This window comes from Chiloscyllium plagiosum, chromosome 3, assembly GCF_004010195.1.
Source record: "Chiloscyllium plagiosum isolate BGI_BamShark_2017 chromosome 3, ASM401019v2, whole genome shotgun sequence".
Classification (NCBI taxonomy): Eukaryota; Metazoa; Chordata; class Chondrichthyes; order Orectolobiformes; family Hemiscylliidae; genus Chiloscyllium; species Chiloscyllium plagiosum.
Genome location: NC_057712.1, coordinates 97,586,025 through 97,604,427, shown reverse-complemented (window position 1 = coordinate 97,604,427; position 18,403 = coordinate 97,586,025). Strand labels below are relative to the sequence as shown.

Genomic DNA, 18,403 nt, shown 5'->3' with positions numbered 1-18,403 from the left:
AAGACAATTTACGAAGAGGAGAGAGAGAGAGAAAAAGAATGCAGCCGGCCTGGAGCAGTTGGGCTCAGCCCAATCCCTATCTACTTTGCCGGTGCCACCATTTCGAGGGGGCTCACTCAGCCTAATAAGTTGGTGAGTGATTGTTAGAAGGTGTGTTCACCTCTGCATCCTGATCTACTGACCCTGCTGGAAAGTTTCAGTAAAGCGGAAGGGTACTTTGTCTCAGTATCTGCTAAAAAAATAAGTTCTCAAGAAAATAGAGATGTGATATTATCTGAGAACCTTGCTGCAACCCTTGGCTTACTCTATATCCAATGCAAACTTCACAAGTCATTGTGCCTCAAAAGTGCTTTGAGCCCTTGAAATCTCTGAATTCATTATTTACTAGGCTCATTAAAGACTCAGTTCAAATACAAGGTATGAATGGGTCCTCATAACACAACGTGAACGTGTTGAAAAGCACCACATAGGCCAAGGACCCAAATAAAACAACTATTCTTTTGGTCTATTAATTTGTCACATAAATTTGTGTTGTTAATGTTAAAGGCATATTTTATTTTGCTGAATCATCATAGATGCTTCATAATTAGTCCTGTTAGACAAAGTAATATGAAGAAAACATCTTGCTGTCTAGCTCCTCTCGTGCGGCCCTCTGTGCACAGCCGACGTTGCTACTGTACTGATTTTCCCTTCGAATGAAAATTGGAAGGGAAGAAGGAAATTCACATGAATTTTCAGTTAGCTTGTTCCACTAGAATCTATACATGCATCACTGTTTGTGTGCTGAAAGCCAAGGTCTTTCTGATTTTGATATGTCCAAAGATAGGTGCATGAAGAAAAGAACTTCAGGTCACTGTATAGCATGCTCCATCAATTACTTAGAGGAGAAAGTGAGGACTGCAGATGCTGGTGATCAGAGCTGAAAATGTGTTGCTGGAAAAGCGCAGCAGGTCAGGCAGCATCCAAGGAACAGGAGAATCGACGTTTCGGGCATAAGCCTGAAGAAGGGCTTATGCCCGAGATGTCGATCTCCTGTTCCTTGGATGCTGCCTGACCTGCTGCGCTTTTCCAGCAACACATTTTCAGCTCCATCAATTACTTACTATTGCGGAGTAGACACCAGTGTTTTATGGGCAATTTGTAAAGAGAAACTCCAACAAATTGCAATGAAATGAATGTGTTTTTGATGGTTATCAGGTAATTATTGGCTGAGGCAGTTTTTTTTTAAGTAGTTCTTTATATTCACTGATAGTGCAGACAGGTCTTTAGTTAAATCTTCATCCAAAGCACACCACTGCAGTACTCCTGAACACTCATGTAGATTATATGCTTCAAATCCAGAAAGAAAACTTGAATCCATAACATGTGAAGTGTGAAAATTCCCAATCAGCCAAGGCAAAGATAAAATAGCAGTGGGGAAAGATGCCATTTTTTGACTTCCTGTTTATTTCTCTATTCAAGATATTTTTGGCGTCCATGTTTCAGATTACATACATGAGCCCTACCTCTCAACATCCTCAAAAACTGACTATTTTGTCTTGATGCCTTGACAGCCAGGTCAAAGATCAGTTTCTGAAGAAGAGTCATTTTGGACTCAAAGCATAATTTCTGGATGGAAACTTGGAGAGGGATCTGAGTGATGTGAGCTACAGTGCAACGTGTAGTGTCCATCAAGGACCATCCAGCCATTGGGAGCACTCATTTTAATTTTCGAAAATTTTCAGAAGTGGCATGATATGGTAAAAGAAAATCCTCCAATTTACTTGATACGACTCAGACTTAGCCAAGAATACTGAAATTCAGTCCTAAGATTTTCTTTCTATACAGATGCAGCCAGACATTTAGAATTTGTCCAGCACTTTCTGCATTGAATAAAGAACAATGTTCTTTTTCAAATGATCACACCAATAGCTCCCTCCCATACCTTCAATGGACCCATTGTTCTAAAAATATAGCAGAATAACACTCAGAGTCAACCTTATTTTCATCTTTACTTACCAAATATTTAATTAAATATTAAAAGAACATGTGAACAATAGCAGAAACATAACATATATTTGAGGCAATTATATTTATGGCAATTATATTTTACTGCCTTCTTGAACTGCCACAAAGCTTTGGTTGAGCCGAAAATAATAAATAGTCCACAAACCTGACTTGTTACATTTTATATGGATGTTTTGTTAATCCTTTGCAATTATGAATGTTGTCTGGCTTACCTAATTCTCCTCAGAGATCGCAGTTAGATAATTTGTCAGAGTTGAAAATGCTAATTTAAAGTCTGACTTGAAAAACATAGGCTAATAACCACCTTCAGAAACAGTAACCAGAACCAATCAGTTATGTGAATAGCTATTTATTAAAGTTGTGCTGCCTATCAGGGATGCTACTGAGGCAATCATACAGCATATTTTTAATTGGATTGTGTTGCTTATCATTGTCTCAAGCATATTGCTTAGTAACCAACTGAACAGTTGCTATTAGATTACACTGACTTAAACTGGTTTACAATTACTGTAAGTGAAGCTGGGTTTCAATCGCTTACCACAGAATTAAAAAAGTGAACAGCCCTGGACAAAACAACTTCAATCCTGTCACAGCCTTAGCCTCAGCCACTTTCCAACAGCCAGACAGGCTCACAAGTTCATGACAGGGGCAGCTGTGAAAACAACAGTGTAATGGGCATCACCAGCCGCATTCCCAATGTGCAAGACCTGATCTTACTCCTTCCTCCGAACATTTTTCCCAAATACTCAATAGTTGGAGTGTGGTCCATGCCTACAGCCCTTACAATGCCTGGTTTTGATGGACCAAATCATTGGTAAGATTAAACCACACCATACCACAGGCCCAGGATTTCTGAAGCAGAGGTCTTCTGCTCATTACAAGGCCACCTCAGCTTCTCCCATTCACTAACTTACACTGATGTTTTATTAACTCATTCATTTTAAAATCCTCATTCTCTTTTTCAATTTCTTCCATTAACCACTTCCCTCCCTAATTATACAACATTCTTCAGTCTCACAACTGTCTAAATTATTGCTCACTCATCAAATTCTGGCCTTTCAAACATCCCCAAATTTAATCGCTGCACTCTTTAGCTGCCATAAAGTTGTAAGATCCATAAGTCTGTCCATAAGTCTCTCTATTTCTGTTGCTCCCTCAAAGACAAGCCTTAAAACTTTGTCTCCTTATAAGGTTCATTCTCAAAGTTTGTTTTTAATATTTCAGTGCAGGGCCTTTGGACAGTTGATTAAATTAAAGGCATTTTTAAAGTACTGTAGCAAATCAGAAGGCCCTGGGTTTAAAGATCCATTCGGTCCTAGAACAAATATGCAAGGCTTTGGGCCTTTGTTAATCTAGTTGCTTACTTCTAACAATTAACTTCCCACCCCTCCTACTCTGGCCTGAGGGGAATTCAGAGCAGAAGGCCTTCTGCCAAATTCTTCCAAAGCAATAATATGAGAGTTCTTCAGGAAGGGGCATGATGTGCAATTATAATTGGAAGCCCTGTCTCACCTCTCTCTGATATTCTGGGACAATGGAAAAGAGATTAATATAAATTATTAAACCTCCACTTTCTTACATAGCACCCTGGAAATGATCAATGCCTAAGCAATAAGGATAACAGTGTCACAACTGAAGAATCCAGACAAGACAAACTGCAGTATATTTGAGCTTGACATGTCTAGAATATGAAGTTCATGCTACATTTATCATGGAATTCATACCTAAACTTGTGACAGCTACCAATGTGAGGTCTACTGCAAGGGGTCCTGCACTTCTCTCATGGCAGTCTGCAGCTCAATCAAGTGACCATGTAGCACTGCACAGATACAGATTGCCAACCCTTCCATTGACTTCCTAAACTGTACAGGTAATTTGTCATTCTGACAAATGACTGCACAAAGTGCTGACGTTGAGTTACTAAATTAATATATTGACCCAGTGAGGTCTGAATCATTGGGATCAAAAACTAACAAAGCCCTCAAGCTGGTTCTCCAGCTAACAGATTACATCTCTTGTATTTTTGTTGAAACTTGCTTTTTTTGAGTAATCACTTCCTCACCCTTTTTCAAATACGTTCTCCTGTAGCTCAGTAACTGAAACACGACCATAGGTTGAATAAATTTGTGATGGTTCTGACCAGTCAACATGAGTGAGAGGCAATAAAGAACTAAGAACAAAGAGAATTACAGCACAGAAACTGGCCCTTTGGCCCTCTAAGCCTGCGCTGATCCAGATCCTCTATCTAAACCAGTCACCTATTTTCTAAGGATCTGTATCCCTCTGCTCCCTGCCCATTCATGTATCTATCTAGATAGATCTTAAATGACGCTATTGTGCCCACTGCTAGACCTCCACTGGAAACACTCCAAGCACCCACCATCCTCTGCGTAAAGAACTTTCCATGCATATTTCCCTTAAACCTTTCCACTCTCATCTTGAACTCATGACCCCTAGTAAGTGAGTCCCCCACTCTGGGAAAAAGCTTCTTGCTATCCATCCTGTCTATACCTCTCATGATTTTGAAGACCTCAATCAGGTCCCACCTCGACCTCCATCTTTCTAATGAAAACAATCCTAATCTACTCAACCTCTCTTCATAGCTAGCGCTTTCCATAACAGGCAACATTCCTGGTGAACCTCCTCTGCACCCTCTCCAAAGCACTCACATTTTTTTTTTGGTACTGTGGCGACCAGAACTGTACACAGTATTCCAAATGTGGCCAAACCAAAGTTTTATACAACTGTAACATGACCTACCAATTCTTGTACTCAATACCTGTCCGATGAAGGAAAGCATGCCGTATGCCTTCTTGGCCACTCTATTGACCTGCATTGCCTTCTTCAGGGTACAATGGACCTGAACACCCAGATCTCTCTGGACATCAATTTTCCACAGGGCTTTTCCATTTACTGTATAGTTCACTCTTGAATTGGATCTTCCAAAATGCATTACCTCGTATTTGCCCCGATTGAACTCCACCTGTTATTTCCCTGCCCAACTCTCTAATCTATCTATATTCTGCTGCATTTTCTGACAGTCCCCTTCACTATTTGCTACTCCACCAATCTTAATATCATCTGCAAACTTGCTAATCAGACCACATATACCTTTCTCCAGATCATTTGTGTATGTCACAAACAACAGTGGTCCCAGCATGGATCCCTGTGGAACACCACTGGTCACAGTTCTTCATTTTGAGAAACTCCCTGACACGATTACTCTCTGTCTCCTGTTGCCCAGCCAGTTCTCTATCCATCTAGTTAGTACTCTCTAGACCTCATGCAACTTCACTTTCACCATTAGCCTACCATGGGGAACCTTATCAAATGTCTTACTGAAGTCCTTGTATATGACATCTACAGCCCTTCCCTCATCGATCAACTTTGTCACTTCCTCAAAGAATTCTATTAAGTTGGAAAGACATGACCTTCCCTGCACAAAATCATGCTGCCTATCACTGATAAGCCTATTTTCTTCCAAATGTAAATAGATCCTATCCTATCTTCTCTTGCAGCTTCCCTACCACTGGCGTCAGGCTCATCGGTCTATAACTACCTGGATTATCCCTGCTACCCTTCGTAAACAAGGGGACAACATTAACAATTCTCCAGTCCTCTAGGACCTCAGCCATGTTCAAGGATGCTGCGAAGATATCTGTTAAGGCCCCAGCTATCTCCTTTCTCGCTTCCCTCAGTAACCTGGGATAGATCCCATCCAGGCCTGGGAACTTGACCACCTAAATGCCTTTTAAAATACCCAACACTTCTTCCCTCTTTATATCAACTTGACCTAGAGTAGTCAACCTTCTATCCCTAACCTCAACATCCATCATGTCCTTCTCCTTGATGAATACCAATGCAAAGTAGTCATTAGGAATCTCACCCATTTTCTCTGACTCCACACATAACTTTCCTCCTTTGTCCTTGAGTGGGCAACCCTTTCTCTTGTTACTTATATGAATAAAAGGCTTTGGGATTTTCCTTAACCTTATTTGCTAAAGATATTTCATGATCCGTTGTAGTTCCCTTAATTCCTTGTTTCAGATTGGTCCTACATTCCTGATATTCTTCCAAAGACTGTCTGTCTTCAGTCGCCTAGATCTTATGTATGCTTCTTTTTTCCTCTTAGCTAGTCTCACAATTTCACCTGTCATCCATAGTTCCCTAATCTTGCCATTTCTATCCCTCATTTTCACAGGGACATGTCTGTCCTGTACTCCAATCAACCTCTCTTTAAAAGTCTCCCATATATCAAATGTGGATTTCCCCTCAAACAGCTGCTCCCGATCCACATACCCCAGCTCCTGCTGAATTTTGGTATCGTTGGCCTTTAGTACTCTTCCTCTAGGACCACTCCCATCTTTGTCCATGAGTATTCTAAAACTTATGGAATTGGTGTCACTATTCCCAAAGTAATCCCCCACTGAAACTTCAACCACCAGGCCAGGCTCATTCCCCAACACCAGGTCCAGTATGGCCCCTTCCCAAGTTGGACTCTTTACATACTGCTCTAGAAAGCCCTCCTGGATGCTCCTTACAAATTCTGCTCCATTTAGACCTCTAACGCTAAGTGAATCCCAGTGAATGTTGGGCACCACCCTGTTGCTCCTACATCTTTCCATAATCTTGTTTACATATTTGTACCTCTATCTCACTTTTGTTGTTGGATGTTCAGCTGTGGCTAAACATCTGACTTGGCCATCTTAATTTCTTCAGCACCTTGAGGAGTAGAATAAGGGCATGATTTGCGATGCTTGATGTAGGGCGCCCCTTGAAATACTGTTTCATATGGCAATACCCTGCAGAGCATTAATTGCACTTACTGTAGTGTGAGATGGTGAATGAGAAGCAAAGGATACCAATCATGACTGAGGTGAAATCCTGTGATAGTAACTTTTCTCACTCTTTCTATTGCCAAAAAAGACCTAGTGTCTCCATGGCACCCAAGTTATGAGCCGAAAGTCACAGGTTTGGTGACCTCACTACCATCAACTCATGTGGTCTGCTATTATATGCAGCCTCTATCTGCCAGTAGAGATAAAAGTGATATACATTGGAAAGTGGAAGATGAGAAAAGATATATACCACACAATTCCTGACATAGCAGAAGCCTCATATGAGCATATGACCTGATAGCATTTGGGAATCTTGAGCTGTGCATTGTACCTGGTGCATATTATTTTCTACATTTGACATTAGCAGGGTTTGTGGTTTTTGGCTCATTGTCTTCTTAGAAAGCTACATTTTTTGCTGTGTTAAAAGTATTGGGGCAGAAGCTGAAACATAACAGTTAACTGATCAGCATGTCGACTGATTTTACAAGCGGGTTTTTTTTTTTAGGTAGATGACTGCTACTTCGCTTGCTGATAGATTCCTGGGAATCGCCCACAGCCTAACATTGAGACCCTGAGAAAGAGTCTCTGGACCAGTAGTGGAATCTATAAAGGTCAGTGTGTTCTTGCTGCTGGAGGATATGGGGAAGAAAAAAGGGGCATTTGATAGGTTCAAGTATTTTGTTTGCCTTTTTAGACTCCCTTTTTTGTCTTCACACGTGGTCTTTATCTATTGGCCCTTGTTGTTTCAACTAAATCCTCCAGCGTCCAACTGAGATCAATGAAATGATTATTTCATAAGCCAAGAAATTTTGCTCACAGCTAGGTGACCTGCTGTTGCCTCTCTCTTCTTAAATTTGGTTCCTCTGGAGAGGAAGTTAGTCTCTATCGGAGGAGACGGCTATGTGGTGGTGAGGTGGCCCATTATTCCATCCCAGATGACATCTCATCAGCTCTTAGGCTGTGAATTATGATTCTGTTTGTTGTTCGCAAAAGAACTGCACCCATTTACAATGAGTCCTAAATGCTCTGCATTTTCATGTATTGTAATAATTTAGTGCTTATTCATTTTACTAACTGGCTGAAAGGTTCTCTTGGATCTTGAGTGGTCGGACTCCACCAATATTTCCTTTAAAATTTAGTTGTTATACATGGCCAGTTTTCTAACTGTGTACTCCCAGGTTGCAGCATGGTTGTGCACCCACACAGCTTAGTGGTAATGTTGTTCTCCCTACTGTCTTGAATTTTCTACCTGAGAAGCATTGTTGTGCACTGGATATGGTCCAATTACTGAGAGTATCAGCTACCTCTTAAAACCTTCTAACCTCTCAAGGTCTTTCCTTCCTTCGTGAATTGAAGAATTCCTCTTGTGGCTGCTATTATGCGAACCATTGGATTAGCTCTAGCATTCTCTCACTTCTTGCAGATTCCCTTTCACACCGAAGCTTAAATTTAGTTGGTTTGCTTTTGTTTTTGACTCGTCGGGTTTGATTTCAGGGTTATGCTCACTTCGCCATATACACCAAGACTAGTTAACTTATTTTAGAGGATGATATTCTTTTGTGGTGTAAATTGTCTCCGAATAAATAAATGTTTATCTTTGAAGATGTTCTTGCTCAAGATGTTCTTGCTCATCTGCACCTGAGACTTCCATGGCACAGTTGACACTTTAGTCCTGTATAAATGCTTATTTCATGAACTTGCATTTGCTAAGACAATATGCAGCATTACTGGTGTAGTTCATGACATGCTGCAGTGTAAAAATACATTTGAAATTTGAGGTTACAATAACAGATTACAGTATTGTGTACAGCAGTAACGCAAATAGCAAAAACGTCTAATCCGTAATCAAGTCACAGTATTTCATTAAAAGGCAGATAAAGCAGGCACATTGATTATCATTGGTGGAGCATTCACTGTTTCTTGATTTACCTTCCTTTGTCTGTCCATCTTTGCTGGTGCCCTGCTGTACGTGCCTTGGCTCTTCACCTTATACTTTCTCAACTTTGTCAACAGAACAACTTTGTCAGCAGAAAGAATGGTGATAAAAGCAGTTTATTCGAAAAGCAGTAAATACCGTCAGTTCTATGCCCTTTTCAAAGTCGACAATATTGAAACTGTTTCAATGTGTCGCGTCTACTTTCCTGGATTGAAGAAAGCTCAACATGGAAGTTCATGGACTTCTTCCCATACCTTCAGGAGCTTGGAAAGAAAAGTGTTTAATCAAGCTCTTTTTGCTTTGGAAAGCAGAAACTTAATTTTCATCATAACGTGAAAGGGCAATGAATTCCAACATTAGTTGAGTCCAGGAGAAAAATTTGATTAACATCTTTTTGGATGAAAATTGACATGAATTTATGTATTGCAGATACATTTGAATAGAATATGCTGAAACCATAATAAATCATTAGGGATTTGAATTGAAGTTTACTTCCTTTTCTCTCAAACACAAAGTTACTGTTTGTGATCAGGCAGGTGACATGGAATTTCCCAGTTCATTATTTTAAGATGTTAACAGATTCAAAATGAGTCAACTCCGTCCCTTAAAATAATGATTAATATCTGTGTGGGTGTGCAGGGATATGGTACTGAGTAGTGATTCAGTTATGCTGATGTGGACTGAGTTGTAGACAGGGATGAATTATCTTAGCATTTTATTTTAGAAAAGGGCTTTGCACATAATATTTGAAGATAACATAAAACAAAACATTGCAGCTGCTGGATATCGGAAACAAACAAATAAAATTCTTGGAGAATTTCAGCAGGTCTGGCAGCATCTGTGAAGTTGGAGTGGCATGGTGGCTCAGTGGTTAGCACTACTGCCTCACAGCACCAGCGACTCGGGTTCAATTCCTGCCTCGGGCAACTGTCTGGGTGGAGTGTCTGCATGGGTTTCCTCCGGGTGCTCCAGTTTCCTCCCACAGTCCAAAGATGTGCAGGACAGGTGAATTGGCCATGCTAAGTTGCCCGTAATGTCAGGTGCATTAGTCAGGGTGAATGTAGGGGAATGGGTCTGGGTGGGTTGCTCTTCGGAGGGTCGGTGTGGACTTGTTGGGCCGAAGGGCCTGTTTCCACACTGTAGTGAACCTAATCTAATCAGAAAACAGAGTTAACGTTTCAACTTCAGTGACCAGTTCTGAAGAAGGGTCACTGGACTTGAAACATTAATTCTCTTTTCCCTTCTCAGATGTTGCCAGGCCTGCTGAGTTTCTCCTAATACGGTATTTGAGGAAGTTTTTAAGGGCTGCTCCATAAGATGTATGTTGAACTCTGTTCTATGCATAAACAACCTGCATTTTTAATATATAGAAAAACATGCTAAAGTACTTCATTGATGGGGAAAGTAGATGATAAGTCAAAGAAAAAGATAATCGAAGGCATGACTAACAACTTTATGTCGTCTCTGAATGTCCTCGCTCTCTGTGAGAGAACATCGATTACCACTCACAACCAAAATCTGGAATGTTAGGCGTGGGATGTTGTCAGCATGATTTTGCATTACAACCTCCCATGATGTGACGATACATTATACAACCAATTTTTCATTCTCTCATGGGGAGAAATGGTGACTGCTAGCATGGCCATCATTTGTTACCCATCCTTCAGAGCTTTGCCATGACATTTCAGTTAAGAGTCAACTACATTGCTGCAAGTCTGAAGTCACATGTAGGCCAGACCAGTTAAAGATAGCATACTTCCTTTCTGAAATGATATTATTGAACCAGATGAGGTTTTATAGCAATTAATGATGGTTTCACAGTCATTATTATAGAGACCAACTTCTAATTACAGATTTTATAGTTAAATTCAAATTATACCAGCTGCATTGTTGAGCCTCTAACCTGTGTCCCCAGAACATTAGACTGGATTTCTGGGTTACTAGTGCAGTGATACTGCCACTATTCTACTGTCTTCCCATAACCTGCTATCTTCTGCCAATAATTAGACAATTTGAATGAAAATCTGCTACGCCACTAATAGTTGAGGTATATATTACAATGTAAAATTCTAATATTCAAAAATGAACAATTAAAGCTTAGTATTTGCAATGTGGAATCAAACAAAAATGAAAGCTCCTTTATTACTCTGCCATTAACAGAGTGCACTTTCATATCAATATGTGAGCACTGGGGACAAGAGTGATGGGATGGGTAAGAGTCATTGTCACTTTAATAAACTTATAAACATGCTAAATATAAATGGCACAGAACTTGGCAGATGGCCCACTCTCCAACTCTTTGTCTGGCCCACTAGGGAGAAATGCTTTTCCTCGATGGCTCCATGTCAATTGCACAATTGCCCCTTGAGGAGCAATGGGCAGGAAGGTACGTTGTGTGGCACTTCCCATTTGTTTGTTTGATCTATGACACAAGTTTCAACAATCAGCGGTCATGAGATATTTGACCCAAGCTGTGAGACCACTGTTCACTTGGTACTCTCATCTTGAGGTCATATGCTTGTTGGTTCAAGTTCCCACTCTAGGACTTGAGCACAAAACCCAGGCTAACACTCAAGTGCAGCACTGAGGGAAAGCTACACTATCAGAGGTGTTATCCTTTGGTTCCTACATTCAACCAATGCCCATCTGCCCTCTCTGATGGATACAAAAAATCAAAAGAGTGGCAAATTGTTCCCCTGTACATTTCCTAAGTTACAACCACCTTTTAAAAGTACCTCATTGGCTGTAAAGCACTTAGGGACTCCTCTGGTCACAAAGACATTGTAAGTCTTTCTTGCTTCCTTCAACTTTGAGGAATGTTTCTCAACACTTTATTCTAAGCAGACTGAACAAGGTCAAGCAGGAGAAGTTTCACTGGGGTAATTTGATAGCTTTATTTCAGCACACCTTTAGTATTAAGAAAAATCAGAGTTATAGCTTATCAAACATGTGTTTGTCCAATCCTGAAGTTTCCAGGTTATGTTTTGCATCCTTATATGACAAGATTGAAGTGTGATACCCAGACATACTGTGCAATTCTGCATGAATTGGTCTTGGAGATATGTCTGTGTCACATACATCTTTGATCAAAGATTTGGAATGGGAAAAGTAAAAGGAAAGTAGAGAAAAATAACCTGACTGTGTTCTATGAAATATGGAATAGACAGGGGGAGTTTGATCGAAACACATACCTTGTATCCTCCAACAATGATAAAACATGAAGTTGTCATCCACAGACTATTTGTTTCCAAAATCTTTCAAACTTTCAAAAATCTTTCTTCCCAAGGACGATCCCCATAGTCAAACAAGCTGTCAATAGAAATAGGCAAAAGAAGGGCTTTTCCTGCTTCTCAGATGCTGCCTGACCTGCTGTGCTTTTCCAGCACCACTCGAATCTAGACCCTGTCAAAGGAAATAGTTACTGCCCTAGTGCTTGAAATCTTCAATTATTTATTTTTAACAGTTTCATTATCAGGATTATCATCAAACAGGTAATGCCTGATTTAGGTAGTGCCACTCAGAAAGATGTTAGCACAATACAGTTATTAGTCTGTAATGCCAATATAAAAAAAGCAGAAGAAACAAACCAGTAGCTAGCAGAGTGAAAGTTTGAATGCATCAACCTGATGTAGAAAGATGCCAGATAAATAAATCAAGAAACTAACAGCTAAATTTAAGGTATCAGACCACATACAGAAAACTTCACTAATTTCCAGCAATGGAACATATTCTTCACTCTACAATGATCAGCAATTGTTAATGATGGGAAGCTTACAAGTGATTTAATGAACTCAGTATTCTGGTTGATTGTGTGCTTTCTGGAGCTCTTATGTAAAGCTTGTAAAATATCCATTGTTGCATGTTGTACATCAACCTATGTTTCCCTATCATTTAGAAGTTTCAGGGGCATATGATTGGACAATTAGCACAGACTCAGTTGAAAACAAATTTTAGTTTGTGATAAAATAGCGTTATGGTTTTTTTTTTCAAAAGAGTATTTACTTCCCATTGTGATTCAGCCTTCCCATTGATCGTACCTCTTCAATTTTCTCCACATATGTTGTCCTTTGTGCAGATGCTTGGACACTCAGCTCAAGGACAGCTTTGCTAAGACTGCACTCCAATGAATAGTGGAGGCAGTTATATAATCTTTCTTAGACAGAACAACTAAAACTGGCCCTGAGAATGAGGCCGTGAGGATACAATAACCTATTAGTACAGCTGTAGATTCTAAACCAGCATGCCCCATCCCCCATTTGCTCATTGGGAAACAGATCTGGATTATGTTTTGGGAAAATCAGAAATCTACTGCCTTATTAATCACTGCATAAAAAGCACATAGTTTCATCTTTACCTATCATTGTAAAGAAAAGATCAAGTTCAATTTGGACCTTTTTGATTAGATTTGATTCCCTACAGTGTGGAAACAGGCCCTTCAGCCCAACAAGTCCACACCGACCCACCAAAGAGTAACCCATCCAGACCCATTCCCCTACATTGACCCCTGACTAATGCACCTAACAGTACAAACAATTTAGCAGAGCCAATTCACCTAATCTGCACATCTTTAGATTGTGGGAGGAAACCAGAGTACCCGGAGAAACTCCACACAGACATGGGGAGAATGTGCAAACTCCACACAGACAGTTGCCCGAGGCAGGAATCAAACCTGGGTCCCTGGCGCTGTGAGGCAACAGTGCTAACCACTGTGCCACTGTGCTGCCCAATTTTTGCCACTAATAGCCTTCTGAACGAAAGGAACATGTGGGAATGGGTTAACACGATTGCTGATTCGCCTCATTTCTTCAGCTATACCATAAAGATCTTTTAGGGGAGGCAGTGGTGTAATGATGATGTCACTGTACTAGTCATCCAGTAGCCCCAGGCTAATGATCTGTGGACATGGGTTTGAATCCCACAATGACAGGTAGTGAAATTTAAACTCACTAAAAATCTGAAAATGAAAGAAAGTAGCTACTTTAGTAGTGACAGTGGGATTGTTGTAAAAAAACATTTGGTTCATTCACATTCTTTAGGGAAGAAATCTGCCATCTTTACCTAGTCTGGCCTGTATGTGACCCCAGACCCACAGGTGATTCTTAACTGCCCTCTGGACAATTGGGGTGGGCAACAAATACTGGCCTAGCCAGTGATGCCCACATCCCATGAATGAATAAAAGAAAACATGAAAGTCTGGTGAGAACAGGAGAATTTGAGAATGTGACATTGCTCCTGATAGCAATGTAAATTGCAACCCCCTCCACCGCCTTCTCTGTTGCAACAAACATAATGTTTGAATGTAGATTATTTTTAGAATTGTTTACTGTCTTATTTGAAGATTAGTGTTGTCCTTTTTTGGCCTTGCAGGAACTGTTTATCGCATTCAGCTTCCTCTGGGCATCAAGCAGGGATTCTGACCCAATGTCCATCAGTGAGGTATTATAATTGGCCCAAATATTAATATTGGAAACCACCTAGATTTGTTTTTCACTGTGGGCTGCGATGGAATGTTTGACCATGGTATGACAGCCCATCTGACCACCAGTTGCAAATGTGCAACAGTCACTGCTTATGGTGACTATAGAATCTGATTGACAGAAAGTCCTGGGGCTGACATATAAAGCCATCTGGGTAGAAGGTAGGTGCCAGTGTGAGACATGTGTATTTTTATATCTTTGATTGTCTGTACCAGCTCTGTTTAAAGCTGACGGTTTCACCTCTGGCCAGGAGCCGATTATTCTCAAAGAAGATCAACCCACCATCCATGTTGAAAAAGAAGACCAACCAGTAGCTTACCAGTGTGACACACTACTTGAAGGTGATGTTGTGGCATCCATAAAGTACTCAGTATATACTAATACTGGTATGTATTAAGGAAAAACTACATTGGTCATACTGTTTAGCACATAGAGTACATTCTAGTGATTTACTGCCATACTGTAACTTGTTATACTACTTAGATGTCATATTTAGATATGTTGAGGGCAATTTTGACCCCATTTGACTTAGTGAGAATGGGAAAGGAAGAGTTAAAATTGGGCCAAACTCAACTATGGGCCTGAGGCCACAACGTTCCCAATCTGCAGTATCTTGTCTCCAGCAACTTTGAAGTCAATTGCTGCAGGCAACTGAGGGGAATATTTCTTAAGTACAGAATTCATGGATCAATAATCTCAAAATGTTGTGAGGTGACTTGACAAAGACTGGGAGGAAGACAACCGAGTGGAATGTAGCAGAGTGGCCAGCATCTACATCGACCTACCCCAGCTCTTGGTTTAAGCCTTAGTTAATTCCTTCATTTCTCACAAGCTGCCTATGACCCTATTTCCTGCTCCTGTCTGCTGGCCATGACAGAATGCCATCTTGATTATTCAAATGTGACCCTTACGTTTAAACCACTTCCTTCAGAATTGCTAAGTACACTGCCCCCAGTAGGTCCCTGACATAATATACTTGGCTTTCTGTACCCTGACACTTTCAAATTAGGGTGACCTTTTGCATGTTCTTGTGATGCATATTTGTTCCGTGTCAGCTATAGTGCTTCAATGTTTCAAATCATAAAACAAGCAATAAATTTTGAGTATTGCTGAAAAAAAGATATGTGTTGTCAAGTGTTTCACCTTGCACATATCAGGAGAGGTCCAAGAATCTCAAATTTCAAAGTGAGCCACAACAAAGTGAGCAGTTGAGTAATTTGCCAACGGATTGTCAAGTCAACTCAAAAGGCTCCTTTTTCAGCAGTGCTCAAGTAAAAAGATGACAGATTTGCAAAATAAGTATATACAGCAAATTTCTAGTAAGATCTTGAAAAGACTGAAACCTAATTTTAACTGTCTAAGTGAATGGTACAGAATGAGTTACAATCTTATCCTTTAGCCTCGTGGTTCTGGAATCATCACAGCTGCTTAAATGAATTCCTGTCTCATTACTCAGTTCCAAATGTCCTGTTATCTAACATCAAATTCTAAATGATTTCTAGGAAGAAGCAATTTTTTTTTCGTTTTGGTTTGTAACTACATTTTTACCATGATTTTTTTCCTCTTGGAGTAAGATTAATCCTTGTATTTACAGTAAACCAATGCACAGAGAAGCTGTTCTGCCTTTCTATTTTATTGTTTAAAATGTCATACTTAGTGTGTATTCTATTCAAGTTCACTGCGTATCATTGCTGCAGCAGTTGGTTAGTATTTAAAGGGGGAGTCCAGCTGTGAAAATTACCCTTTATAAACTTTGCTATGTTCAATGTTACTGTTTTCTTTTTTTTTAGATTCCCTTGCACTTTATAAAACAGTAATTCTCAGGATGTAGGAGTGGCTGGTAGGGTCAGCATTTAGAACTGAGTGACTTGCTAGATCACTTCAAGTGGCTGTTAGAGTCAACCTATTTTCCATTGGTGTGGAGTCACTTTTAGGTCAGCCTGAGTAAGGACAGCAGATTTCCTTCCCTAAAGGACAGCAGGAAATTGCTGTTTTTTTAAGCAGCAATCTAAAAGCTTCATCATCATTTATTTTGTTCATCCAATTTGGGGTTTGAACTCTAGACTCGTAGTCCGATCTTTAGAATTATAAATCTAAAAATATAACTACCATGTTACCGTAATCCAAGCCATAGTATTCACTGGACAAAAAGGAAGATATCGACATCAAGGAGCTCTACCAAAACTGGAGTCAATGGTAACCAGGAGAAGAACTTTCCACTGGCAGCAGTTCCTTAGGATAGTGTCCTAGCCCAATCATCTTAGAATCATAGAGTCATAGAGATGTACAGCACGGAAACAGACCACTCAGTCCAACTTGTCCATGCCGAACAGATACCCAAACCCAATTTAGTCCCACCTGCCAGCACCTGGCCCACATCCCTCCAAAACCTTCCTATTCATATACCCATCCAGATGCCTTTTGAATGTTGCAATCATACTAGTCTGCACCACTCCCTCTGGCAGCTCATTCCATACACATACCACCCTCTGCGTGAAAAAGTTGCCCCTTAGGTCTCTTTTATATCTTTCCCCTCTCACCCTAAACCTATGCCCTTTAGTTCTGGACTCCACATCCCAGGGAAAAGACTTTGTCTACTTATCATTTCCATGCCCCTCATGATTTTATAAATCTCTGTAAGGTCACCCCTCAGCCTTCAACACTCCAAGGAAAACAGCCCTAGACTATTCGACATCTCCCTGTAGCTCAAATCCCCCAACCCTGGCAACATCCCTGTAAATCTTTTCTGAAGCCTTTCAAGTTTCACAATCTTCAGCTGCTTCATTAATGACCTTCACTCCATCATAAAATTAGAAGTGAGGATATTCTCCAGTGATTACACAATGTTCAGTCAGTCCTCAGATACTGATGCAGTACAATCTGTACAATATTCAGACTTCTGCTGACATGTAACAAGTAATATTTGCCCCACACAAACACCAGGAAATGACCATCTTCAATAAGAGAGAGTCTAACCATCATTCCTTGATATTTAATGACATTACTACTATTGACCAAAAACTGAACTAGACTTCCCATACAAATACAATGGTTACAAGAGCAAGTTAGAGTCTAGGAGCACTACAACAAGTAGCTCACCTCCTGATTCCTACAAAACACAAGTAAGAAGTGTGATGGAATACATCCCACTTGCCTGGATAAGTGCAGTTCCAACATTACTCAAGAAGGTTGACACCATCCAGGGAACAGGAGCCTGGAGAGTGGCACCATATCCACAAGCATCCACTCCCCTACCACCAACACTCAGCAGTGTGTACTATCTACAAGGTGCACTATAGAAATTCATCAAAGATGCTTAGACAGTACCTTCCATACCCATGACCACTTCTACTGAGAAGGACAAGTGCAGCAGATTCATGGGAACACCAACACCTGCAGGTTGGTGTTTGGGAATATAAACATTTCTTCAACCATCAACTGAAAGAAATTTTGGAAGAAAAAAATTGCTTCCAGTTGCATATCAAAAAATATTCTAGCATCAAAACTGACCTGGCCTTACTGTAGCTGCCAGGATCACATAATACAGGTGACATTTACTGTTGATATCGTTATTTGTAAGTGTAATTAAGGTACTTCAATGAAAATATTTTACTTTTCAAAATACATAGCTATGGAGGAGGAAATTTGATTGGGGAAAAGGATACTATGATGCTATCAGACATGAGTTGGGAAGCATGGACTGGGAGCAATTGTTCCATGGAAAGGGCACTATAGACATTTGGAGACTGTTTAAGGAACAGTTGTTGCGAGTGATGAATAAATATGTCCCTCTGAGACAGGCAAGAAGGGGTAAGATAAAGGAACCTTAGATGACGAGAGCGGAGGAGCTTTTCTTCAAAAGAAAGAAGGCAGCTTACGTAAGGTGGAGGAAGCAAGGGTCTTGCTCAGCTCTAGAGGATTACAGGCAGGCGAGGAAGGAGCTCAAAAATGGTCTGAGGAGAGCCAAGAGGGGGCACGAAAAAGGCTTGGCAGGGAGGATTAGGGAGAATCCAAAGGCATTTTACACGTATGTGAGGAATAAAAGAATGATCAAAGAAAGAGTAGGGCCGATCAGGGATAGCATAGGGAACTTGTGTATAGAGTCTGAGGAGGTAGGGGAAGACCTAAATGAGTTTTTTGCTTCT

At 40.4% G+C, this 18,403-nt stretch overlaps 1 protein-coding gene across 2 annotated transcripts in view; it reads left to right on the top strand.

Moving 5' to 3' along the window:
- LOC122548665 (sperm acrosome membrane-associated protein 1-like) overlaps positions 1 to 18,403 on the top strand; it is a 206,112-nt gene that overhangs the window by 155,887 nt on the left and 31,822 nt on the right. For both annotated transcript variants that reach the window (XM_043687498.1, XM_043687499.1), the window contains exon 5: positions 14,509 to 14,644. In XM_043687498.1, the coding sequence (XP_043543433.1) occupies positions 14,509 to 14,644 (136 nt within the window). The remainder of the gene's footprint in view (positions 1 to 14,508; positions 14,645 to 18,403) is intronic.